Source organism: Anopheles moucheti, chromosome 2 (genome assembly GCF_943734755.1).
Source record: "Anopheles moucheti chromosome 2, idAnoMoucSN_F20_07, whole genome shotgun sequence".
Lineage (NCBI taxonomy): Eukaryota > Metazoa > Arthropoda > Insecta > Diptera > Culicidae > Anopheles > Anopheles moucheti.
The window spans coordinates 43,313,572-43,341,354 of NC_069140.1; the positions used below are offsets into that span (position 1 = coordinate 43,313,572).

General features: G+C 43.4%; 1 protein-coding gene across 1 annotated transcript; it reads left to right on the forward strand.

Moving 5' to 3' along the window:
• Positions 1–354: 354 nt before the first annotated feature.
• Positions 355–27,588, forward strand: LOC128309373 (neuroligin 4-like). The gene is made up of 11 exons (XM_053045741.1): positions 355–788; positions 1,034–1,197; positions 12,951–13,112; positions 13,187–13,384; positions 15,135–15,377; positions 15,499–15,649; positions 15,713–15,925; positions 16,082–16,220; positions 25,055–25,206; positions 25,766–25,872; positions 26,639–27,588. The coding sequence occupies exons 1-11, from the start codon at positions 355–357 to the stop codon at positions 27,586–27,588; spliced, it is 2,913 nt and encodes a 970-aa protein (XP_052901701.1).
• The last annotated feature ends 195 nt before the right edge of the window (positions 27,589–27,783 follow it).

Sequence of the window (27,783 nt, forward strand, 5' to 3'; positions counted from 1 at the left end):
AAGCTGCTAAAGCTTTTTACAACAAGTGAAGTTCTACAAAAATCAAGCTTACAAATTATCAAATGAAGTGAATATCGCAGTGAGTTCCGATGTGATTCCAAGCAAATTCACACCATCATAACAAAGGCAAATTTAATGCACGAATAGTGAGCAAAGAAACGGAAAAAAGTGTAAAGCATAGATAAGGGAAAGAGCTTCAAAAAGCTGCCCCAAAAGTGTGTTTGGGTTGGAAAAAGTAAATAAAGCCGTTTCGAATCGGGCCAACCAACCAGTGCACTGTGCCGTGTAACGCGATTGCGAATGTGTACCGCGCCGAAATACATAAAAGGAAGTGCAGTGTAAAATGTGTGATGTATGAGCGTGCACCGCAATGTGGCAGCTGAAGCAGCACCAGGCAGCCGTAACGACTCGCATACAGTAACCATGCTGCCAGCAACGGTGATTATTGCGGTGGTTGTTTTCGCCGTTTCGCTGGTGGCTCCGATTAATTCCGCCGGATCTGGCAGCAGCGGTAGCGCCAACAGTCTCAGCGGCAGCGGCAACAGCGGCGGCGGCGGTACCGGCGGCAACATGGACGAAAGCGAAACGCTCAAGAAGTCCACCAGTTCGCGGATCGTGCACACGAAGTATGGTTCCGTTTCCGGCACGATCGAGCACCTGGACGGGCGCCATCTGGATCCGGTCGAGGCGTTCCGCGGTGTACCGTACGCTTCGCCCCCGGTGGGCATTCTGCGGTTCATGCCCCCGGTAACCGGGGCGCTCTGGTCCGGCGTAAAAAAAGCGGACAGGTTAGCATGGTGGTTTGGGGGGAGGGCGAGGGTGTGGGGAAGGGAAGAAAGAATTGGATTAAAAATAGACCCGCATGAGTTCGGCTACTACGGAAGCCTTTCCGGGACCGAGTAGTTTGGGGCGAATTTTCTTTTCTACTCCCATTTTTTTAAGCCTCACTTTGCTAACATTCATTAATGTTAACACCTTTCCCGTACGCTTTCGACGTGTGCCGTTCGATCGATTCTTTATCGCACTATTCTAGATTCAGTCCCGTCTGCCCGCAGCGGCTGCCCGATATCTACAACGAAACGGCCGCCCTGGAACGGATGCCGCGCGGCCGGTTGGAATACCTGCGGCGGCTCTTGCCGTACCTGCGCAATCAATCAGAGGACTGCCTGTATCTCAACATCTACGTTCCGACGCAAGGTACGCGCTCTGCCCACGCCACTGCCTCGGATTGAGTGAACGCACTCGCCGAGACAATGGGCGCGAATGGGAGGAAGAACCAAAAAAAAGCAGAACCCCAAACCCCCATAAGCATGAAACATTCCTTTCGGTGTCAGTGTTTTTCCTTCCTTTGCAAAGTGTGCTGTGCTTGTGTTTTTTTGGGGCTGTCATTGCAAGTGTCATTAGAGCGGTTCCCAGCCGAGACAAAAGAAGCGCAAACAAACGCAACGCCTCCATCCCAAAGACCCGAGACCGAAACAAACAAACAAGGGAAGCGTATAGCGAGCGGCAAAAACATGAACCAAAAAAAAATAACACGCAGACCCACCAGCGTAAAGCGCACGAGATTTTATGAGATTTAGAATATCCCTACCCGGAGGACATACGCGTGGAAGATATGGGCACGGGAGGGAGCCGCCATCCTTATGGAGCGCTCCCCCCCACCATGGAATGGGAAGAAGATTACGCTTGCAACTTTTGTGGCTGTGGATGAGCAAAATAAAATTGGCTCCTCTTGCATTCTCCTGCCCTGCTTTCGTACCCATCCGCCTTCGCCCACTGCTGCCCCATTTCCCTTTGCCCAGACTACTGTCTCCTGTCGCGAAGGCGTCAAATGCTGGGCCGAAGGATGTGAGATTATATTTTAATATCCAACACGCAGCAGCAGTACCAGTAGCAGCAGCAACAACAACATTCACCCGCTAAGTATCGATTTTGTGACATCAAAATGAAATAAAAAAGCGGATCCATTTTGCTCGACCCACACTGCGGCACTCTCGGTGCAGGATCGTAACTTTGTCCTTTTTCTGTGTGCGTGTGTGTGTGTGTGTGCTTCGGGGCGTCCGCTGAAGTTTCGTTTTCCTATCATCACCACGCCCCAAAGAAAGCGAACCGAGCAAGACAATAACAATGAGCGAAGCACAAAAAAAAAACAAAATACTAGACGACCGGACCGGACGAGTCCCAAGTGGGATTTTAGTTGTGAGGGTATTTTTATTCCTCTCCTGCTCCCTGTTTTTTTTCTTTTGGGGCGCATCCTTCATTGTCTCGCTTGTACGCATCGAAAGGGGAGCTCAAGCCCTTGAGCTGCTAGCATTTACTGTGGTCCCATTTTTAGTAGCTTTCGTAAGTGAAGGATTAGCAAACAGCGCGAAGGTTTGCTGCAAAATCTACGCCCTCACCGCAAATCCACCCGGGACCGGGATTGACCGTTTTCATGCTTCAGGGCAAACCGCCGGAGGGGAGCGGTGAGAACACCCGCAGGCCTCGATGAGACACGCATGTTATTATGGTGACACGCAGAAGAGGGATGCTATGGTTTTTGGTTCTAGAGAACTTGACAGAAGCAAAAAAAAAGCCAGTACAAGCCCCAAAATCCTTCACACAAAGTTCGGAACGAATAAAATAAAATCCCTTTTTGATAGCGCGCACCTCCCGATGGTCCCGGTCGTCGCGACCTTTCGATGGTCGCCGGCAAAGCCGCTTCAACGCTTCGTTCATGTGCCTGTTTTTATGGCTTCTCGTCCTTCGTCTTCGTTCGATGAAATCATAATCTAGTGCAGATCGACCCCGGGTCCGGTGTCGGAGGCCAGCGAAGCAAAAAGGCGCACGAGCCACAATATTTTATATCTACGACGTTCGCCAGACTACACGCGGCACGTACCGACGGGTCCGTTCGGGTGGGGGAAAAAAAATCTAAAGGTAGTCTGTCTTTGTTGGCCACATTCTTCAATCGCCATTAAAATGCCGGTGATTCTTAATCAACTCACGAATTCCAGCCCGCAGCACCTTCCGGCCGGGGAAGGAACGAAGTGAGCACAACAACAAAAAAGACTCACCGACCGGTCAGCCATGAACCCACTTTTCTTCTAATGAACAACATTTTCCGGGCATCTGAAAATGAAGGTATTTTTTTTTATTTAGTTTTGTTTTGGTGTGTGAGGATCCATCTCGAAACCGCTTTGACCTTTGGTCGGTTCTTCAGGTAGCTGAAAAGGAAAAGCGTTCGATGCTTTGATCTTCGTTCGCCCTACCTTTGAAATTTCGGTGAAAACGTAATTTAAAGCAGTTCCGATTGAGTTTGTTTGATTTTGAGGCACGAAGGATCTCTTTTGCACCGCACTAGAATGAGTCTTCAGGCGTAGCAAGCGTTATGCGCGATTTCGCATACATTTTCTTTAAATCACACAAAACCGTTGAAAATTAATCAGCCAGAACGGTACCGTCAATCAAATGCTCGTGCTCGATTTAGTGGTGGAAGAAAAAAAAAGCATGCAAAGCATGATGAAAAAGGACTGCTGGTGCTCGAACAAGTTGTGCAGCCACTGTTTCGGGTCGGTATGGTTATAGACACAATTTTCAACGCTATGTTTCCAAATAAGATAAATATTTCTACGAAGATCAAAGATGTATCAAACGAATGCTGCTATAAATAAGTTTCTCACTGGACCTATTTTAAATGACAAGAACGATCAAGGAGTCTTCTTCTTCTTCTTCGTGGCATAACGACCCACTCGGTTATGTTGGCCATATACTGGACTTATTTTACCACGTAGCCGGATAGCCAGCCCTTGTTACCGGAGGAACGGTCCGGAGGTTTCGGTTCAATCATGTGGGATCGGCGGTGCCAGCTCGTGGTCAGCACATGCTGCTGAAATTTGTTGGCAAAATGTGGACAAGGCATAAGTTCCAAAAAATTAAATCATACCCTTTTTAGGCTTTGATGTTGTGTTGTTGGAAATGTGGTGTAAATCAAATAAAAAAATAACACGTTAACAGTCCATAGCTATCGCTTTCTTCAGTGGTTCTTCATTTTCTTTAGCCAGAACAGTGATAGACTGTTCAATTGGATTTTGAGCAATTCATTAAAATCTAAAACAGCTCGAAGTTTCGAGTAACCAATGGTTGTGAAGTTCTTCAATGAATTTTCTCTACCCCGTCAACAATCTCACTCGATCATGCGTCAAGAGTGTGTATTGGATAATTTTCTCTAGTATTGTTTTGGTTCCGTTTGAGTGTGTACACTAATTGGATTGAAAAGAATTTCGTTTTAAATTTTTTTAGTAAGTTGCAACAGTAAAATTTGGAAAACCATAGCTTAATTCATTTAATTCCAAACATTTCAATGTCTAATATTAGGCCATATAATCATACGGCAGATAAAAGTTTCAAAACTATGTTTGGAGACACACGTATCGAAATTAGCGAGAAATACGAGCATGGGTTAGTATTATTACAGCATAAGGAATCATATGTTAGAATTTAAAACAAATAAAATAAAAGAGTGTGACAAAATTTTAAAGTATTGTTGCAAGATTACAATACTGGACAGGGATAGAAAAAACCATAATGCAATTTAAAGTAAATAAACAACAATTCTTTCCTAAGTAAAGAAAAAACAACAAATGGTTTCATGTGAAACTTAAAGCATAAGTATAAAGTAAGTCTTACTAAACCGTACATATTAAAAAAAGCAATTAAAATTCCAAACTTAAAAAAAACATGAAATGTATGTCAAATTACACATAAAATTGCTGCATCAATTTCAATTAAACAAGCAATATACGGTGGATCGCCGGCTATCCGTGCTCATCGGGACTTGACGGTTACCGGATAATCGAATAACACGAATAATAGACACATATCGTACATATGATAAAATAAGCGTATAATATGTCATTGCTGGGGCTTTTTTAGGGTATAATTTATTTTCCATGTGTGTTTTATTGTTACAAAACAATTGTTGTTTATTGCAATTATTTTCTTTACAAATTTGAGCTCATTTGATCGTATACAGTTGAGTCTTTCTATTCTTCCTAGAATTTTCCAAATTTCCTTTAAAATTGTCATATCCGAGCAGCACGGATAATCAAACACCCGGTTAAATGGCACCCGGATATATGAAGATAATTGAATAATAATTACACACTTTCGAACGTTGTGTTAACAATTTTCCTCACCACACTGCTAATTATGGTCCATTACACGTTCGCTGGTGATTAAAAAATCGTTTATTTTTCCATTCGATGCAATAAACATCTCCTGGAACATGGTAAAAATGTATCGTACATCCATGTTATTCGTGAAACGATTTGAAACACGAATATTTGCATACTGCTACATGATCCATCGCACATTCCTGTTTCGACATAAAGCATCGGATTGCATGCCGTTTACATGCAGAACTATTCCACAACATTTCGCCAGTCCAATCACATGATTACCGGTCACACAAATAGCCCAGGCATGGTTTGATTGTCATGTTCGACATATTTTATGGAACACAATCGAGTTGGTACCTCTCATGCTACGAGTTTTCCTATTACTGTACGGCCGCTTGGTGGTGTTACAGCTTATCATAACACCCATAAAACCCGTCATTAATTATATACATCATTTAGAAGGGGAGGATTGTTAACTTTGGGTGCTTTTTTACGAGCTTACCTACTGTCACGTAATCCCTCGTAATAAATGTGTATGTGTATATTACTGTTCCGGTGCAGGGATTCTTCAGCACAGCTCGCCCAAACCATGTCCCATTGGGATCGGCTTGGTCTGAAATATCATGAACTGATTTACTTGTGCTGCAAATCTTCCCACCAAATACTCTCACGTACCAACACACACGCATGTGAACCGTACCCGTACGAAGCGACGTTACTTACTTTCTCTCCGGGTCGCAGGCAAAGAAACGAACGGGTCAAATAGTGACGTCTCATCTTATTAGCTCACATAAATTAAATTTCCCACCACCCCTGCGGAGGAGGAGGATTTCCTGGCCCTCTTGCTGGAGCGCGTATGTAGCGCCGAGCCGTCGACCGTCGAATGCAGAACAACAAACGCGGCAGGGCGAAAACTTTACTCGTCGGTGGTCGATGACGACGACAAGCATGACGGCGAAACGCATTTGCCCGTAACTGACAGTTTCCACCAACAATTAATCATTTGTTTGATTGATCAATAAATCTTCCACCGTACTCTGAACTTCAAGAGTACTCAATTGTACGAGGGTGAAAGATACGGCGAGTGGAATGATTTCATTGTTTACTCACGCGTCTTATCCTTTTCCACGCACGGTTCGAAACAGCACACACGCGCCCACATACATGTGTGTGTTAGCCTGTGTATGTGAAGCCTTTGGGACTAGCTTAGGAATCGCCGACAGCCGCACCCCAAAACACAAACTCATTTGCCGGCGCGTTATGCAGTGCCGCATGTACCGAGCGAGCCCGAGGCTCCCGGGACCACTAGACAAACAAGCGACCGTACGAAAGCGACCAGGCGCCAGTTGCCGGTTTGAAGCGTGACTTGACACTTCCGTTTGGGCTCGACTCGCGAGTTACCAATTCCGGACCGCCGTACGGATGAGGACGACGACACAAACAACACCAGCGCTGTTGCCCATCATGCTCCCGCGCTGCCCGTGGAAAGTTGGTCCTGCGTGTCTGCAGCGCCGAATGCTTCACATTTCCGCCAACACTGGTGGACTGTCGCACGCACGAAGATCAGGATCGATTCGAGAACTGCAATGATGGATGAGTGCCTGCTGGTCCGTCGTCGCCGGCTGTGGATGAATGTCGAAAAATAAGCATAGTTTACATATTTTGCCGCCACGAGCCGTACGGAGTGCTTCGCATTCTTCACCCGCATGCATGGAAAATGCTAATCGAAGGTTACGTACTGAGGTTTACGGTGCGGATCACTTCTATGCGGCTACATACGATTGACTTTGATTGATTCATCCGGTTGATACGGTTCGGTCGTTACGGGCGGTGGCTGGAAACTTTCCAAACATGGACGTAAAATTAGTCATTCTGATTCGTGTATCCCAATGGGAACAATTCTGATATCGGGTCAAATCGCTTTTACGGCAAACATTTACGAATGGAGGGAACCGCAATTGAGAACCTTTGCTGTTCCAACAGTTAGCTATGAACGTTAGAAAAGCTCACTACTGATAATATTGAAATATAAAAACCTATCTGATCTATCAATCAATAACGCAGTAACACATGATAGATACTCCGGAATAAATACAAAAAGAAAAAAGTTAGAGTTAAAAAGCTAAAACAGTTAAAAGTTGAACCCATTTCCAGGAATTGCTGAAAATGGAAATTAATTCTGTTTAAAATTTTCCCAACTGATACATTGAATGCTTTTTTCACACATTTGACAAGCTTTCAGTGCATCAATCGATTAAGCTCCGATAGAAATCAGTTACCCTTTGAGCAAGTTTCAGAAAGCGTAATCTAAATCTATCGCGGCATGTTCTAGTTCAACTTGAATAGAATAAAGAAATGGCATCAACCGAGCCACTTGAGCACAAAACCACTGTGGGAAACTACCTCCAGCGAGTTGCTCTGCCTGCAACGATAACAAAAGACAAACGAAACTATGGAGAGTACAAACAATTACTACAATCTTCTACTAAAAATCTGGACTAATATCAGTACCTTTCCTTTCGACGTGAAGACGAGCTATAATGGTTGTGAGCGCTTCTGAATTTCTTATACTCAAGTTTCCGTGGCAGTTAATTAAATAAATAATATTATTTTTTCACAAAAATATGTAAAATCCATGGCTCGATGAGCTATCATGTCATTGAAATGATTTGCTAGACTTAATTATACCAACTTTCAAAATAAGTATATTTGCTAATTGCGGCAGTCTACGTATTATTTCGCTGTATCAGGCGTATGCTTCATGAGCATGTTGCAGAGACAATGTTTCTTTAATCCATAAACTAGAATTCTATTATGAAGTCGTACAAAAGGCCTCCAAGAACGTCTTGTTACGAGTGTTGAAGTCAGTGTCGACTATTGTCCTACGACACGCTCGTTCCAGCCAAACAGCAATTATCCTTCGTAAACAATTCAAAATTAATCAACCCTTGCTCGTAGTACCATATGTGTATCATCTGCCAAAGGGTTCCGGCATGTTCAATTCTCTACAATTTTGCAGAACCATCCGGTACTCATTGCAAATGCAGCAGTCACCTCTGCAGGTTGTCCTCTAAAATACTATCAAAATGAGCTCAGTGTTCAGCATCCTGCACAAGGTTTGTAACCGAGAAGAAAAAAAAGGCAAGAAGGACAGCAGCATTTCATAAATATGAAATGAGCACCTTCGTTTGAACCGGAATCAAACTACTGACCAACTGGCTGGCCCAATACGCTACCCAGCGGAGACTTTCCCAATGGTTGTACAGCACGGTTCTTGAATGTACGAAAGGCGGCTGCTGCAAAATATATATATTCCGAAGGTAGCTCCATACCCAACGGAGAAGGTACCACCCACCTCGAACTCGATCAAGTTCTGCAGCAGCCCGTTGGGCATCGATAAAGCTCGAAACTAAATACTCCCATCAACTGGTGCCGGGGGCATCCTTTCCAAAGCTTACGGTTGCTTCGGACGTTCCACATTTGGTTCATGAAACATGCATCCTAGTGGTAGCACGAGTTGGTGAGTTCGAGTGAGGGTCGAGCTGTATTGTATTTTTTTTCAATTGCTCCTTTAGTCTCGCTCGGAAACGGTGTACGGTCAAGTACTTTATACAGCACATAAAAACCTACTCGCAAAAGGCGCGCCCAAGGAACTAGGTCGGTTTGTAGCCCTCCAAAATTGTGCGAAATTAAATACAACAACCCACGCTGATGCGGTGCAAAGATTGTCTCAACCGGTGGAATTCAATAGCCGAACGGTTTCGGAAATCCTTGAGAGACATAGCACGAACCGTTACCGTATGGTACCAACCAATTGAATTCGATCTGGTGGGATATCTTATTAATGGACCTATTTAATAAAGATGAATTCTGATTACACCTACGGCCAGCACGGAATACAAAACACTAAGCCTCTACCCAACTGCCCAGCTCGATGGGTCCAACTATGAGGATAGAAATTTCGGAAAGCCCCAACAAATTCCTGCATCGAGTGTCCAACATTCGTTGGCTGGTCCAAAAAGCATCGTCCTTTTCTTTGCCCCGGAACACATTTATCACTATCTCCCTGTCTCTTCTCTCCGCCGTAAGTTCCCAAAGCAGCGAAGGTCGCCAAAGAAAATTCGATACGTGTTCAAGTGGTAGCGCTTGGTCCCGTCAGAGGATAGCGATTCGTACTTGAATTGAGATAAATTGAATTTGGGTGAGTACCCACCTTGGGCGGTGTGTGTTCCGCTCTTCGGCCCGTTCGCCCGTCGTTGGCCAATCGATTGGTCCATCCATCGAGCGCTGTTCGTCCTTCACGGTACCTATCATAAATTCTTACCAATACCTCCCATCCATTACCACGAAACATCGCTGTGTGAGGTGCGAGAGAAAGGGACGGTTTCCGATGGCACAGACCGACATAACACAGGCACCAAGCAGAATCATTCTACCCAAAAACTTCTAACGCAGCCTGCGGTTATTGTGTTAGCGTTGAAGCATATTTTGTCGCACGAAAATTGGACGGCAAACGGGCGAAAAACTCGAAGCCCTAGCGTATTCACGCGCGTAAGGTGTATGAAAAATGTAAGGCATATTGAAATTTATTGTGCAAATATTCAACAAATCCCAATCGCCGTGATTTATGCACTGTAATTTTTGCCCTACCTTATCCGACCTTAGCCGACCGGGAATAGGATTGGGCGTGTGTTCGTGCGCAACGTAAAGATATTTACGCATATAAATAGCGCAAAATGGAAAAAAAACATTTGAAACGATCGTTGGGCGGCCGTATCCCGTGGTTATCATTTCGTCTCGTTACAATATTTACCTGTTCAGAAATTATTTTGTCAACAGTGTTCGTTAAAAATGCATGAAATAATGTTGCTACATCCTGACAGCCAAATGCCTGCAATATACTACACATCCAACAGAAGCCAAAAATAAATCCTCCATAACTGATTCCAGGAATTTGGTGGAAACTCATCACACAGACACGTCGATGTGTCACGGTAAAAGCATGATCCAAACAAGCACAATGCCTCAAAATACCGAAGCCCCACAACTATATCTACCGGCACGGTACCATCATAACCATTACCGCCCGCTTAAACAACTCGCCATTTGTCCGGATGTATTGAAGTAGCAGACGACAAAAGAAACCTATACGGCACGGTATCGAATTACCGACGGCATCGCCTTAGTATACTTACACGAACGATAGCGAGCAGCTTAGCGGGCAAGAAAATGGCGAAAAAGGCGGGCAACCTTTGGAACGGAAAAAATAACTAAAACCACCGACATACACACTACAGTCGGAAAGTGAGCGTCGACAGTCAACAACAAAGGAATGGATTCTAATGGATTAAACGTGTAGCAAATCCGCTCCCAATGGAGCAAAACGGAAAGAGAAGATTACAATATGACATAAGCATCCAATTAGAAGCTTAACGAAACTCACATACCTTTGGAGCTCATTTGACAGATAGATTTTATTTTCCATCCGTTCCTCGTCGGTCCCGGAACCGGAAGGTTGACAGTACACGGGGACGTTGGACTCGGCTACGGTGCTACGCAGCAGCTGGCGGGGCAATGCGATGAAGCTCGTTCGAAGACAATCTCTCGCCACCGTCTCGCAATGCTGCTGGAGCGAACCATTCGTCTTAGCATCGATGGCAACCAGCTTTTAAGCGTACGGCTTTGATACAGATTCCCATTTTGAACGGTGATGATTCGTGTACGGGGGAAACTTCAAGCCGGACGGTTTATGTGCTAAAGCTGGCTGCCTGCTAATCTAGCATCGCCCGGATGGAAGTGCTAGACCGAAGGAAACGATTATTCGGGCGGCTTTTAGCAGCTGTCGAGATTTGTAATCGCAATCGAACATGTTGGGCGTGTGTTTAGTTTCATCAAACGAGGGTAATATTTCACCACAAGAAATGTAAACACATGGCTTAGAATTCCTCCAAGCTTTCATGTATAACGACATTTAAGAAGCATTTTTTTAACATTGTGTCTACATAAGATTATTTGACATCGAAATCGCAAAAAAGCGTACTTTTAAACGTGGCCATATCTCGTTCCCTTAAGTATGTACGGTTCCACAACCACAATTTGATGCTACAATAACGATCTAAATCTCTAATACCTGCCAATGTTCCGAAAGCGCTCTCGAACGAATTCTGGAAAGCATTCGCTCGAAAAGGATTACACAAATTCATTTGCGACAAGTGTTTTGTCACAACCAAAAACGGATTCTCTTTCGGCATATTCACATCGACAAACACAACACAGGAAATCCTGGTGCTTGAGCTGCTGTTGAGTTTCTTATGAGTGAGTTAAAACATGATATTTCCCCGTAACAATTGCAGGGAAATGTTTTTTTTTTCACTTCTGAGTCCCATACAGCTGTCCTAATACATCATACACAATATAAAATCTAGACAGATTTATTCAACAACGCTTCAATTCGGAAATTGTTGTTTCCATTTCGCAGCTTAGTAATGGCATCAACAAACAAATAGAGAAGAACATAATATCTTTTAAAGTTATAATTTTACTCAAAAAACTGGAGGCTGCTCATATACAGAGCCACATCATATACAAAGCTCTTTTGGTTTGACTGTCGCTTCAAGTGTACAGAGCTTAATTATTGTAATTATTTATTTTATTATATTAATTAAGCTGTACTTCATGACCATTTTATATAGACTCTTTCATTTGTTTAGAATGGTGATATTTTTTTTAAATAATGGTGAACGGTGATATATACTATTAGCATTCGCTAGTGACATGACTATGAACTATACTTTAATTAGTTTTTTTTTAAGAACGTTTATCAAAATAAATTAATTTCAATCTTTTGTTGATCTGTTTTCAACAATTGGACATTTTGGTTTATATTTATTTGGTTTTTCATTTTGGTTTTAAGTGTAGCATTCCACGAAATAGGACGAAAACTCGATCGTAAATGAACTTCTTGAAACTATCGTGATAAGTTTAATGAAACTTATCTACCAGCAACAAAATAAGATAAATACTATTGGCGTAAAATTCCGCCTCATCACTCAAGATAATTAAGCGAACTTTCAATTTAACAGTATTCTATGGAGCTGTTCATGAAGATTGGCGGAAGAATTCGTTCATTGTTCAGTTTCTAATGAACAATGAACATTTGAGCACAATTTGCAAAGAACAAATTATACCATTTGCGAGAAGCTGCATAATTTGATAAACAAGACTTAGCAAAATTATGTTTTCTGAAGAATATTAAGTGATACCTCGAGGGTTCCGATAAATTAAGAAGCGATCTACGAATGGAACCCAAATCCTTCTCGATACCCTTTTCCACGAAAGGAACTCCAATCTTTTGGATGGGGGTTTGCACATCAACGAAATCATATTTGTTATTTATTACAGTTTAATGCTCGCAGCTTATCACGTTGCAGTTTTTAAGCTGGATTTTACAGAAAAAGTCTTCTTTACGAGACATTTCAAGCCGTTCTTCATCGGAATTCTATCTCATTGGAAGGAAGAATGAATTGTCAAGTTAGCCAGACGTTAGCCCCTATGATAAAGAAGAACAAGACAATTGTATTTACAGGCTGATTTAATTTTAAGCTGAAATTTTTTGTGGAACGTCGTAAAGTATAAAAAAGCACATAAGCATTATTAGCAACTCGCAAGAAGGAACAACATTGAAATGCCACTTTCCTTTGCATACAATTTCTTTTGCCTTTTGCAGCGGTGTCATCATCATTTCAAACCATATATGTCTGTATCTACGATATTTTATTTCCTTCCCTATAGCTGGATCGCGGGAAAGCTCTAGCTCCTCCAAATACGCCGTCGTGGTGTTTGTCCATGGAGAATCGTACGAGTGGAACAGTGGGAACCCGTACGATGGATCTGTACTAGCAAGTTATGGACAAATTTTAGTAGTTACAATCAATTATCGTTTAGGAATATTAGGTAAGTACAGTGGGATATTGACTTTCATCCTTTCAACCCTAAGTAACCCTAACGTTTACATCCTTTCCGAACAGGATTTTTAAATGCCAACGTGGACCGGTTCTCGAAAGCACCGGCAAACTACGGTCTAATGGATATCATCGCCGCCCTGCATTGGATACAGGAAAACATCGAGGCCTTTGGCGGTGATCCCAAAAGTGTGACGCTTGCGGGCCACGGTACCGGCGCCGCTTGTGTTCATTTTCTGATCGCCTCGGCAGCTGTTCCAGAAGGTATGATTTAATCTAAACCGTGCTTGTAAAGCACTTGCAGGGGAGTAAAGTAAAATGCCCTTCAACTATTAATTGAATTGCTTGTACCATAGAACCAATAGCTGTAAGCGAATGGAATCAATTCATTCCACACTAATAGCCATCATTCTTTTAAATATTCTACCACTTGCGCTGGTTTAAAAGCATTCAGATTTCATTTTTCAATCTACCAGTTAGGGAATTAACATAACAAAATACCCACTTTCACTTTCTCCGCACTGTGCACCGGGCGAGGAAGCCTTTGTGTGTTCTACGGCTCTCAGAATACGCCAGATAGAACGAATCCAACACGTTCGCTCGCTTGTCACGTTTCCATTATGGGAAAGATAAATTTTTGTTTGATAATCATCAATTACTGTGCCACCATTTCCAGTCGCTGGCTCTATCACTAATGGAATGAATAAATCCATCACTACTGCTGCGCGGCTGCTTTTAAGCCACGGCACGGCTGCAGACACGCCGCACACAGACGAAGAAAACACGCCAAAGGCGTCCAAAAGTCTCGAAGAAAGAATAAACGATAGTAGCTACAACAACGAAAAAAAAAACGAACAGATTCTTAAGTGAGAAATTTCTGTTCTCGCGTTCGGTTGCTTGGAAATGCCTGGAAACTCACTACCCGTACATGGTAACGCTCCACAGGATGCCGCCATTCATGCCAGCTTGCCACGCTCCATAGCCCACGTTTCGACACAAATAAACGAAACGTCAAAATCAATAAACATCCTTATCCAAGATGCTGCACTTTAAATTGTTTCGCTTTCTCTCGCTTCTGGCGGCGCATTATTGTTGCTGAGTGACAGAACCGCCACGTGCATGGTACATTAAAAATTTGCGAACATTTTTATGATTTATATTTGGTGTTTTTTTTTCGTTGTTTTTCTTTATGGAAAATTGTTCTTTTCTACATGACATTTGCAATCAGATCTATAAATTCTGAATTGCAAAGAGCAAAAAAAAAAAACACACACACTGGAAACTGAACGACCATTATTAACTACATTTCCCATTCGAGCATTGTTGATTTTGATTTATGTCGATAGCAGCAGTTGGCATCCAATTTGCTAATATTGTGTGCCGACGGAAAGCACCCGGACTCCAGAATGTCGAATGGAGAGCAGCATTTTTGCAGTACGCAGTACCGCAGTGACTGCCCGTAAAGGAAACTGGTGCCACAAGTGAACTGGAGCGGAATGATTAAGTTCTAGGTAATAACCATTTCGCTGCCCAGCTGCGAACCCTTGGCGCACATTTGACTATGGTTTGTTTCGGCGAACGTCAAGCGCACTTACTGCATGCGCGCGTTGGCATCGAGCTAATGCAACATTCACTAAACAGTTGGTGGAGTTGTTGCAGGCGCTCACAATGGACTCACATTAGACCAAGCGTACCAGAGTGGACGCTTGAGTGGCGTTTAGATTTCCAGTTCACTTTTCGCCCATCATCGTGCTGGGCTGTCATTTTTGCACGCGGGAGTTTAATTTACTTGCCAGCTCCAGCGAACGGATCCAGCCAGGTACTATGGCCAAGCGTTGCACGGTCGAGAAGCTTAGGGAGACATTTTCCGAAAATGAATTCAAATCGTTCCCATGCTGGGCGGAAAGGTAGAGCAATTCGTGCTTTATCCACTTCATGGAAGTTTGCCGCAAGTTCATCATATCGCCCAAATCGCATGCGTTTAATTCCACTGTTTCACCTCGATATACCGCAGGGCTTCTTTTCCACCGGGCGATCATGATGTCCGGATCGGGTTTAGCACCGTGGTCGCTAGTAGGTGAACCGGCCAAGTTTGCCGCTTACGTATCGCACCACGTAAACTGCTCACCCGATCTACCTCATCAGCTGCTACTCAAGTGCTTGCGGGACAAACCGCTCGAGGACATTCTATCCACCAGCGTGCGAGCACCCGATTTCGGTAACGCGTTCGGCCCCAGCGTGGACGGTGTTGTAATCGGTAGGTACCAAACCCCATCGGGGGGGTTTTTTTTGCTGCCCACCGGGAAAAACCAGAAAGCGGAGGGCTTTCTTTCGCCACCATAATTAAATCACACACCTTCTCCTTTTGCACTGCCCAGACACGGGGGAAATTCAGCAGATGGATGGGACGCACTACAGCGATTACAATGGCAGTCCCTCGGCATCGAAACCATCCGCTCATATCCACAACACGCTCAACACGATCAATGCGATACTGTTGCGCAAACTAGCTATTAACAAATTGTCCAAGTAGGTATAGCACCGTGACCGTCGCTCGCTGGTAATTAAAACCCCTTTTTGCGTGTGTTTCAGGTACGATCTACTGGTGGGTGTAACGCGAGCCGAAGCGTACTTTGCCTTCAACTCCGAAGACGTCCAGTACGGCATCGAGGCGGACCGGCGGACGAAAATACTGAAAAACTACGTCCGAAGCACGTACAGCTTTCATCTGAACGAAATACTGGCCACGATCGTGAACGAGTACACCGACTGGGAACGTCCGGTTCAGCATCCCATCAATATAAGGTACGGGGGTTAATGTTTCCTCAGCACGTTGCATGCTGCCACGTTGCTGCTCCGAAGGCAGCATCCGATACGGACCATTTATTTCTCTCTGTGCCTTTGTTTAACTTTGATTCCTGCCCGTTCGATGGTTGCGATTGCTGGTTCCCCGGGGCGCAGAGATGAAACGCTGGAAGCCTTGAGCGATGCACGTATCGTGGCGCCTGCCGTACAAACGGCCGACCTACATTCCGCTGATCACCGCAATTCGTTTCTGTACGTGTTCGATTATCAGACAAAATTTGGCGATTTTCCCCAGGTAAGCTACCACGAACAGATGACTTCACTCTCTTTACCCTTTAACGTACCAACACCGTAATCAGCCCCATTAGCGTGCGGTGCGGTTTTTGCTTTATGTGTGTGTGTGGCTGCATGTGTGCTGCAATCGTGACAAATACAAGCGAATCGGTTCGCATCGTGTCGGGGACTTACCTAAAAAAACACACTAAATTGGCTTACTCTACCAAATCCCTAACTGCCCTGAGACGAGATACATCCGTTTGCCAATCCTTTGTTGGACATAAAAATCCATTAATTTCCTGTCCCACCCAGATAAAATGTCAAAACCATACTGTTTGTTTCACATTCTTTTGCACTGCTTTTTTACCATCCTATTATTAGCTAGAGATTGGAACAGCGACAGCAAAACGCTCCCTATTCCCTCTCTCTAAACTCCTTTAAAATGGCGGCAAAAAGGACGTAAACGAAAAAAGTTCTCAATGTTGTAAACTTCTGTGCCAGCTTGCAAAGTGTGTGACACCATGTGGAGATGATGACGTCGTTTCTTTTTTTATTCTTTATCCTCCTCTATCGATTACATGCCATAGAGGCAATAAAAGTTTGTGCACAATGACGTAAACGTAAGATGAATCAATACGTCCAATCAACTCTTTCCAAAAAGTATATTTAAAACATTTTTACTACCGTGGTACTTTTTAGCAATGGGTTTGCTTTATTTCTAAATGCTTCAGTGATTGTTTTACTCGAGTTAGCAGATTGTGAAGCGACCGGCTGGTAACACCCCGGCCGTACTGCGCAGCGTCTAGCTCAACCCCTAGACGGTAAAACTTTATCGTACGGAACAGTTCAACCCACCCCCGGCCAACAACTAGCTTTCGGTGGTTTCAATAAAAACATTCTTTCCATACCGATTTGTTTGAGGTTTGCAAATTGCTCAAGTTTGCAGTTGCCTGATAGGAAGCATAACGCAGAAAGTGGGCACACACACACACCTCAACCAAAAAAAAAGGAACTCAAATCACAATTGAAATTCTTCCGCCCGTAAACCAAGAGGATCGGAATAATGCTCTCTTTCGGCAGATTAGATTTCTTTCTCCTTCTCGCTCGGATGGTGGTCGTCGTTCTTAGTGCTTCTGTTTCCATATTCCATATTCTGTTTCCTATAACAGCGAATGCTTCGAATGAGAAGCGTATCGGGCAAGTTTGTTAAAAAAAGCGCAATGGTCCATCAGGCAATGTAACGTCGGAAATTTCGCCGGTAGTTGGCTCGATCCTTCGGGCAGTATAAACATCCTTTTCAGCGCTTCCGTCAGCTAGCTAGCGCCCTGGGCACCTCGAGACGGGTCAAAGATTAAATATCCTGTTGTGGCCAACGCTTTACTCTGTCAATCTCATCCGATGGGCTACATTTTCAAGCTTTACCTCCTAGCTTAACCTTGCCGGTGATCAAATTCCCGTACAATCGACCACACTGAACCAAACAATGCGCCTTTACCCAAAGCTGTTCCAGTGCGAAATCACTTTCTTACGGAAGTTAGTGGAATTGACCTGCTACCAATTGTAGATGTCAGTTTGCTGCCAGTCCGGCGATTCATTGATGCAACTTAAAACCTATCGTGAAATAGGATTTTTACTTTCTGATTAAGCTTAGTGACTTAATGGCTTAGCACGGTTAGTTTATGGCTTATGTGGTTTATACAAACAACTGAAGGAAATCAGTCGCGACCGAGAGCTCGAAGCAAGCAGACGTGTTTTTAGACCAGTGCAAGTGCCAGTCTTTTTTTCTTTCCAAGCCAGTGTTGGTGTAAATTTCCAAAAAAATCCTCCCCCCCTACCCACCTTTTTTATTAAAGGAGCACCCAAAAAGAAAAAAACACAAACCACTGAGTAATACAAAAGGGGTGAGCATGACGGGTCCTCCGGCCCTCATCGCCGGGTTCCCCCCCCTCCCTTCTAGGGAACAAAGAGGGAGAACGCTGCCGACGTACATCGATACAAACAATGAATTCGGCGAAAAACGGTTTTTGGTTCTTCGCACAACAGAAGGAAGACAACTACCGAACAATCCGTGGGTATTGAGCGACACGATTAAACGGGCGATCGGTAAGATAGAAATAGGGAAACAATTAGACACAACGAGTTTCCTTATCGAAACTCGATCCGAAAAATCCTTCACCGAATTGCAGAAAATTAACACGCTAACAAATGGGGACACCGTAACAATAACTCCACACCCAACGTTGAACTCCGTCAAATTTGTTTTCACTTGTGGTACAATAGCAACGATGAGCCTAGAAGATATCAAAACACAGCTATCACCAGAAAAAATTACCGACATATACCGCTTCACAAAAAAAGTAGATGGTCAAACAATCCAGACAAATGCATACGTCGTCACAATGTTAGCCACAAAAATCCCGGAATATATATACATTGGACTAGAGAGAATAAAAACCCGAGTTTATTACCCACGTCCAATGCGCTGTAATAAATGTTTGCAGTTCGGTCATACCACGAAAAATTGCAAGGGGAATGAGATATGTGCAACATGTGGGAACAATTCACATGGACCGTGCACAGTCTCACCAAAATGCGCTAACTGTAATGATAAACACAATACGTTTGACAAAAATTGCCCAAAATATATAAAAGAAACCGAAATAATCAAAATTAAAATAGACTGTAACTACTCCTTCCGTGACGCCAGACTAGCATATGAACAAAACTTTCACAAACAAACATCAAACAGCTTCGCACAACAGAGAATTGCCGCCGCACAAGTAACGGACCAGAAAGATAAAATAATCGAAAACCTTACGCAAACAGTCAATATGTTGAAAGATCAAATTGCTTCGCTCACCAAGACAATAGAAACATTATCCAACTCAGTGAAACAGAACAAAACATCACGACGAACGGAAGTATCAGATTCAGACACAGAAGGATCACTCGTATATAATAATGCACCAAACACCACAGACAAACCAGCCTACTTCAAACACCCGTTAACCTCCTCGAATGAAGAAATCTCCACAAACAAAAAAGCAAAGAAAGGCCATCGAAAATGATTTTACTAGATTTTCTCTTTCAAATGATTATGTTAAACGAGCCAAAGAAATAATTAATTAATCCCAGTGAGTCCACAAACTAACAGCAACAACACAAAACTACAAAATGAACCAAAACTAATTTTGAATTGGAATATCCGCAGTTTCTCGAAAAACCTAGACGAACTAAAAATGCTAATATTTAAACACGAACCAAAAATAATCACTTTACAAGAAGCTTACACCAATTCGACTCTACTCAATAGAACGCCACTAAATAAATATTCATGGATTACCAAAAACTCCCATACTTCTGCCCACAGCATCTGCATAGGAATTTCAAAAGATTTACCTTATAAAAGCATTCCCATGAATTCAGCCATCCCATCCTTGTGCATCAAAATAAAAAGCCCGTTAAATATAAACATTATCTGCATATACTTATCACCAAACAACAGCTACAATATTGAAAACGAATTAAATAACATAATCAATAAAATACCACATCCTTTGCTTATCATAGGTGATTTCAATGCGCAACACGAAGACTGGGGCTGCCCGATAACTAACAATCGTGGAAGGATTATCCAGGACATTTTCGTAAATAGCCAAATACACACATTATATCACAACTTTCCCACACGCATTGCCCCTTCTACCGGCCATACAAGCTCATTAGATCATTGTGCAATTTCCCATCCCTTAGTTTCAAATCTCAGCTTCTCATCTGAACAAGATCTTTTCGGCAGTGATCACCTTCCATTAATAGTCAAACATACACCCACAATCCCAAACCAATCAAGCCCAGCATTCCGCCCTCGTTGGAAGTACGAGGAAGCGGATTGGTCAACATTTCAAACAATAATGGGTAGTTTCCCATGGGGTTCGATGTCAGTGAGTGAACAAAGACTCATAGAGTTGACCTTAGAAGCCGCTTCGAAAAGCATTCCAAAAACCAACGGGACTTTATCAAAAAGATTTGTTCCTTGGTGGAATAAAGAGGTAGCTGAAGCAATAAAAACTAGAAGAAGATACCTGCGTCAACTCAAGAAACTGGCACCTTCAGATAGCAATGACTACACTCGCAAAGCCATACAAGAAAAGTATAAAGAGGCACACAAACAATCAAAAATTGCAATATCGAAGGCAAAAACCGAATCCTGGGAAAGATTCGTTCAAGAAATTAGCCCATCCACATCTTCAAAAGAAATGTGGCGTAAAGTGAAAATGTTGACGGGACAAAAATCCAGTTCATACTTTCCTAGCCTCATTAACCCTCAAAATCCCATAACCAATCCCTCCGAAATAGCAGAAAAATTTGCAAACTATTTCCAAAACATATCCTCTAACAACAGTTATTCCGATAAATTTTTAAAACTGAAATCCTCTGCCGAAAAAAACAGCATATCCTTCACTACATCAGAGAATTTACAGTACAATGAACCATTTACAATGAAAGAGCTTCACCACGCACTAAAAAAGTGTTCTGGAAAATCCGCAGGACCCGACGGTGTGGGTTACCCACTGCTCCAACATCTTCCCAATTGCGCTTTGGAATATTTATTACAAATTTATAATGTAATCTGGGAATCAGGAAAAATTCCAAACCACTGGAAATACAGCTACGTCATACCAATTCCCAAACCACAAAAATCTCTTTTTGAAATCAATAGTTACCGTCCAATATCATTGCTAAATTGTATAAGTAAAGTATTGGAAAGAATGGTAAATAGAAGACTCACTCATGAATTAGAGCGCAGAAATTTATTACATCCAAACCAACATGCATTCAGATGTGGACACGGTACAGAAACATATTTTGCAAAACTAGACAACATAATTTCAATAGCAAAGGAAAATAATAAACACATTGATCTTGCCATAGTAGATCTTGCCAAAGCATATGACCTGACCTGGCGACATAGCATTCTACAGCAGCTTAAAAGATGGGAATTTAAAGGAAAGTTACCAATTTTCCTACAAAACTTCCTACAAAACCGAACTTTCTCAGTTATATTAGGCAATATTTTTTCACAAATTAAAACAGTTGATAATGGAGTTCCACAAGGTGCAATCCTTTCCCCTACACTTTTCCTGATCAGTGTTGAATCCCTTTTTCTTTTTATACCTCAAAACATTACTCCTCTAATATATGCCGACGACATTATTTTAATATCCAGCGATTCCTCAGCCACAGCAGCAAGACATAAAATACAAACTGGCATGAACAAATTACAGAAATGGTGTAATGTCACCGGATTTAATGTGGCACCGGATAAATGTAAAATCCTGCATATCTGTAACCGAATCCATTTCCATTCACATCGCAAAATAACAATAGACGACAACCCGATTCCTAACGTTACTAAAGCAAAAATTTTAGGCGTTATTTTCGACACCAAGATGTCTTTCAAATCACACTTTAATCACATCAAAACCTCCACAAAACCTTGCACAAGTCTCTTCAAAATGTTAGGTTCCCGTAGAATTAAAGCTTCTCGCGAAATCTTGATCCGATTAATAAACAGCTGGCTTCTTCCGAAAATCCTGTATGGAACAGAAATTATTAGTTCTCAATTTGACAATTTTTACAAAAATATAGCACCCATTTATCATGAAGCTATCCGACAGGCTACTGGAGCATTCAAAACAAGCCCAATTAATTCCTTATTATGTGAAAGCGGAACACTTCCTTTTTCACATATAATAACCATTCAATTAATAGGAGCTGCATACCGGTGCGTTGAAAAGGAGTTTGAGTGCGAGTCACTCCTACAAAAAGCGAACGAAGAATTCAAAAAAATCACAAAAGAAAAACTGCCAGAGATACTAAAAATCCAACGAATATCAGGTCGTCCATGGTCACAAAGTACCCCTAAAATAGATTGGACCATACACCAACTTTCTAGAATTAACCCAAAACAATCGTACCAAATTTCCATAGATCATATAAACAGTAAATACTTAGATTATCACAAAATTTATACAGATGGCTCAGTACATTCAAAACAGGCAGGTTGTGGAATATATTCCAAAAACACAAATTCAGACATTAACAGCGCAATAAAATTACCGGATTACACTACCATATTCTCTGCCGAAGCCATTGCAATCGCTATAGCAGTCCAAGAAGCTATTGACTCAGAAAAACAAAATGTAATCTTTTCAGACAGTGCTAGCGTACTAGCTGCGTTAGAACACGGACAAATTAGAGACCCTCACATCCAATCCATAGAACAAACAACCAACAGAACCAACACCTCATTATGTTGGATACCAAGTCATACCGGCATTACTGGTAATGAGGTTGCTGATATACTTGCCAACAAAGGCCGAATTTTAACAGACATAAACTCATACCCCTTATCCAGAAGAGACACAATAAATAAATGCAAACAAGCCATTAGACAAGCTTGGCAAAAAACATGGCTAAAAGACATCGACAATAAACTTAGATCCATCAAAATTTCCACATTACCCTGGATAGATTTACCAAACAGCAAAGACCAACAGGTTTTATCAAGGCTACGAATCGGACATACCAAGTTAACCCATAGTCATTTATTTTCAAGAGATCCTCCACCAACCTGTAAATACTGTGGTACACAAAACACAATCCGACACATTTTGACGGAATGCTATGGATACAATAATATAAAGATATTATGTGAGTTAGACGATAACTTAGATATAATTTTGTCCCCTAACGAAAATTGCCAAAGGAAAATACTGAAGTTTCTCAGAAAGACACAATTATACAAAGAAATTTAAAAAATTTATAACACTTATAGAACCAAACAAAAAAAGAGAGGAATAATTTAAAAATACCCATGTAGCGTAACTGACAATATTATATATAGTCTACTGATTTACATGGTTAAAAGGTTTGAGTTACCTTACAACTCACCGAAGGACATATTCGACCGCAAGGGAGGTATATTTCTCCTCTCCTGTTCGGTCTGATGACCCTGAGGTATATAGGTTTGAGTTACCTTCAACAACTCAAATACCCTAAATTATCCTTATCCTCAATATCCCCCTCCCTACTATCCCTAACCTCATTCTTTTTTATCCTAAGAGATGAAAGTGGCCAATCGGCCCAAAATCTCTTTAAAAATATAAACAACAACAACAACTGAAGGAAATTTTAATAATGCAATAAATTAATAATAATTGTTTCTTTGAAATTGTTAATTAAAATCAAAGTTGCTTACTTGCTCTATGCCCGACAACACCGTTACTTTCACTCGATAACTCCTGTTCCTTCTCTGATATTGAGATAGTCATGGCCTTAAAAGACAGCCCATCAATTACCTACCCTGTCAATTGTGGCTAATGCTAGTCGAATGAAGCGAGGCCTCGGTTGAGCCACACGAACATGATTAGAAGGTCTGTACAGAGCAGACATACATCGGACAGTGAAACGATCGGTATGGCAATGCTGTTATTGCTTTATTCTATTTTTTAGTCGCTATTTACTTCTGATCGTTGTACGATCGGATAAATTGTAAATGACTTCAAAAGATGAGATCAGCTATCTATGCATCACTTCTTCACAAAACCCCGTTATTTTGTTGCCACCCGAGAATTTAAGTATCTCCGGAATTTTAAAGATTTATAGAAAATTTGAATCTTCTAAATGTTGCAAGTATTAATATACCCTCCTGAACGCAATACGAACAATAAATCCCATCTCTCTGCGCTCTGTTTCTCCGTTACAATTAACCACATCACATTATACAGCTACATTTACTCTTGTTCTAAAAAAACGCGAAACATAAAAAAATAATGGAACAGAACTTAGAAACGTATTTTCTCACAACCACAATACAAGCTAGATTTCAACCGGAGACAACCAACCGTTTGCTTAAGGTGGTCACACTTCGACACGCCGGTTTTTCCAAAGACAGAAACATTAACCAAACGGTTGCCAGATTAAATGAGAAGGCAAATAAACAATCGCGACAAAGAACGCTGATAATCCCGGCGGTAGCGTTCGAGGAAATTCCGTAATCCTTTTCCGATGGTTGGCAAATATAAGCGTGCAAAACCAGAAATACGCACGCCAACTTCTTGCAAAATGCTCTGGCAGCTACGCTCGCTGTCTGACAATCGTGACCTCAATCGCGTTTTGCTTTGTTGCCGTACTGCAACAATTTTCGGAATGTTTGCGTGCGTACAGGTTACATGTTATATTATTTTTTCCTCTTTTCCCTCTCTCTCTCTATATTACCAACTTTCGACTGAACCAAAACATTTGTTTGCGTTTTCTCGGTTCCGAGCCATGCGCTTTTCGTCCCATCCGCCAAATTTTAACGGGCAAACTGCGGGACAGCAGTAACCTGCGGGCGTGCACGGCGCGGTGGTAAAGCATGGATTTGTTCGCAAAGTTGCCTACAAAACCACAAACATGAAACACCAACTGTGGGAATATGAAATCAACCAACAGAACTGGGGCACAGACGTCCGAAACCGAACCGGGCAAAAAACAAAAAAACACTGGCCTGGCGAGTTCAACCAGAAACCAACGGCACGGCACCGCAAACTCAAAACGACTAAACAGGAAAGAAATAAAAGATAAACGAAAACACGAAAAATAAAGCTAACATGCCACACGAACACATAACTTTGCGCCGCACGCTCGTAACATAATCTGAACTCCTGTTGTTATCACATTGCTCTCAATCACACAACTCTGCGTTCTCTTGTGTTATTCTGTGCCGCTGCTCCTGTCACATGGCGAATGCCAAAACAAAACAAAAAAAAACCTCCCCCCGAACGCCACAACATTGCCCGGACACACCAGCGACAGGGATGCATCCATGGGGAGGATCTGCCGTATCTGTTCGGTGCACCACTGGTCGGAGGATTCAATCACTTCACGCGCAACTACACCAAGTCCGAGATCGCCCTCTCGGAAGCGGTTATGATCTACTGGTCAAACTTCATCCGCACCGGGTAAGTGCAGGCTTCGTATGTACGTAGCCATAGCTTTTCTTTTTGGTTTTCCTTCTACCATTTGTGCCTTCCAAATGTTTTCCCTGCTACTGGAAAAACTACTTTCCTCATTGGTTACTCAATTCTCACGTCTCCCTATTCCACACTGTTCATCTCCCTTTAGTGTGTGATTTGTATGTGTGTGAGAGTTTTTTTTGTATTGGTATTTTTCCCCATCCCCTATCCCAACGTGGCTGTTAACCGCGTGTTCCGAAAAAATACCAAATCCGGTCCCAATTCTCCCTGGTGGCCCTGTCAATGTGGGCACGTCCATCCGTAACACTGCCGTGCGTCTCCATCGACAGGAAACGACCGATTCGTACTCGCCCTTTGAAAACCTCGGAAGTACCTGCTTGTTATGGAGCGGTGTTTCCACTTAGCTTAGTCGGATTGGTTTTCGCACACTTTTTATCCCTTAAAAATGTACCCCTATCGCTGATGTATTTTTTTTTTCCTAATGGAGCTTTTTTGCCTCCTTTATAACGCACGCATACACGTTTCTCTTCTTACTCTCGTACAGTAATCCGAACGAGCAGCTCGAAAATGATCACGTACGCGACCGGACACGCTTCAAGAACATCGAATGGACGCCGTACGAGAGTGTGCACAAAAAATATCTCAATCTCGGTGAGTAGCATTTCCACCACTGCGTAGGTTTTTGGGTTTTAAACTTTGGGTTTTTTTTGTTGTGCTGCTCAACTTGATTTGACAGCCAAAAAAAAAATGGCGAACTTTAACGTCAGAACAAATGTCATCTCAAGTGAACATAACAAAGCGCACAATGGGAGCATATGTAGAGCTAAACAAAAAACAAGATGCAATCCAAAATGAAGGTTGATGAGAACTCGACTCACATTACGCTTTTGTGTGTGTGCGAGTGTTTTACTCTGTGTTTGTGGAGGATTTATAGGCCTTACGCTAAGCATCTCCGGCAGCTCGTTTGGTTTTGCTAAACCCCGTGTGGATCAAACGGTGCAATGAAAGCTGAATGATTCCGTTCCGTATCGATCCGGCGATTGTTCCCGGTTCCCTCGGGGAGGCCATACCAATCAGTGTCAAATATGCTTCACCGGGCGACCGGGCCAGCTGAATGCGATTAGAACGATAGCGCCACTTTGATGATGGCTTTCGTCAGATATTCCGTTCTGCCAGTCAGCATCCCCCAAGGATATGGGAACTCCCGTCGCGAATTCGTGACTGCGTGAGCGCGCGTTAGATACCCGTTTCGGCCGGTTCGGTTTTTGTTTCACATTCGCCACTACGCCTCGTGACTATTCATGGTGCAGGGGAACGCTTTCCTTTCTTTTTTCTATTTTCTTTTTTACTTTGGTTTCGCTGTATCTAATGCCATTCCTGACGCTTTGTGTATTCTTTGTGCCGGTTTTCCAAGCAGACACGAAACCCAAACTGAAGAACCACTACCGAGCGCACCGACTATCCTTCTGGCTGAACTTGGTGCCGGATTTGCATAAGCCGGGCAATGACGATGTCCCCAGCGGGCACCACGAGCTGGAAGCGGACGACGAGGAACCCCCGGCTGCGATGCCCACGGTGAAACCGCTCAACCCACCCCAGCGGGATCCGGCAGCGATCGGGTCGAATTATACGCTCTTCACCACGCAGGTCTTCTCGCTGCTTAACTTCTCCGCGTACGGCATCCTGCCGAACGGTAGCCGGCATCATCCGGGCACAAGACCAATCCATCCGGTGACGGCCGAATCGTCCGAGGGTGGCGACGATGACAGTACCGGTGCGGGTGGTATCGGAGCGGGTGGAATGTCTTCCTCGCAGGAGGACGGGTTTGCCGCGTACAGTACCGCCCTCAGCGTAACGATCGCGATCGGCTGCAGTTTGCTCATACTGAACGTGCTGATCTTTGCCGGCGTGTACTACCAGCGCGATAAGACGCGATTAAACGAGCCGCGCGGTGGCGCCGGGATGGGTCCCGGTGGGCACGGTACGCTGCAAACGAAGAAGCGCAACGAAAACGGCCAGATGCCGAACAACATCTGCGGCGAGCTGGAGAGTCTCACGATTCACGCCAAAACGGACCCCTCCACCATACTCGGCCACCATCATCCGGCGCTGCAGCACCATCAAATGCCACCGCCCGAGTTTGCCGATCTGCCGCAGCGTGCGCCGCCGCCACCGAAGCACCTGAAATCGGTCCCCGGGGACGGTGGTGGCATGCTGCCCGCACACGCACTCCAGCTGATCGGCAGCAACTGTGGCACACTGACCAAGAAGAGCTGCGTCAAATCGAACCTGACGGCGGCGGGCATGGGTGGCAGCGTGGTCGGCCACCCGTCCCAGAACGTCACCATGGATGAGCTGCGCGTGTGACGTTAAGTGTCGTTCGCTCTCGAGGACCGAACGGTAGTGGCCCCCGACAATGGGCACATGCACCTGATGAGTCTGGGCGACAGCAGGAACCATGCGATCGATGGCGCTATGACTGCCCTGTAGCGAGGTAACGCTTGCCCCATCGCAAGGGCAGAAACCCAACATCAAACGGGATGTTTTGGGGGGGGGCTCGTC

What these genes read in the sequence shown, in the direction of transcription:
- LOC128309373 (XM_053045741.1), top strand. Translation starts at nt 355, where the DNA reads ATGAGCGTGCACCGCAATGTGGCAGCTGAAGCAGCACCAGGCAGCCGT. An exon ending in TTATCGTTTAGGAATATTAG is followed by an intron (nt 13,113 to 13,186) that starts GTAAGTACAGTG and finishes CTTTCCGAACAG; the next exon opens with GATTTTTAAATGCCAACGTG. An exon ending in CGTGGACGGTGTTGTAATCG is followed by an intron (nt 15,378 to 15,498) that starts GTAGGTACCAAA and finishes TGCACTGCCCAG; the next exon opens with ACACGGGGGAAATTCAGCAG.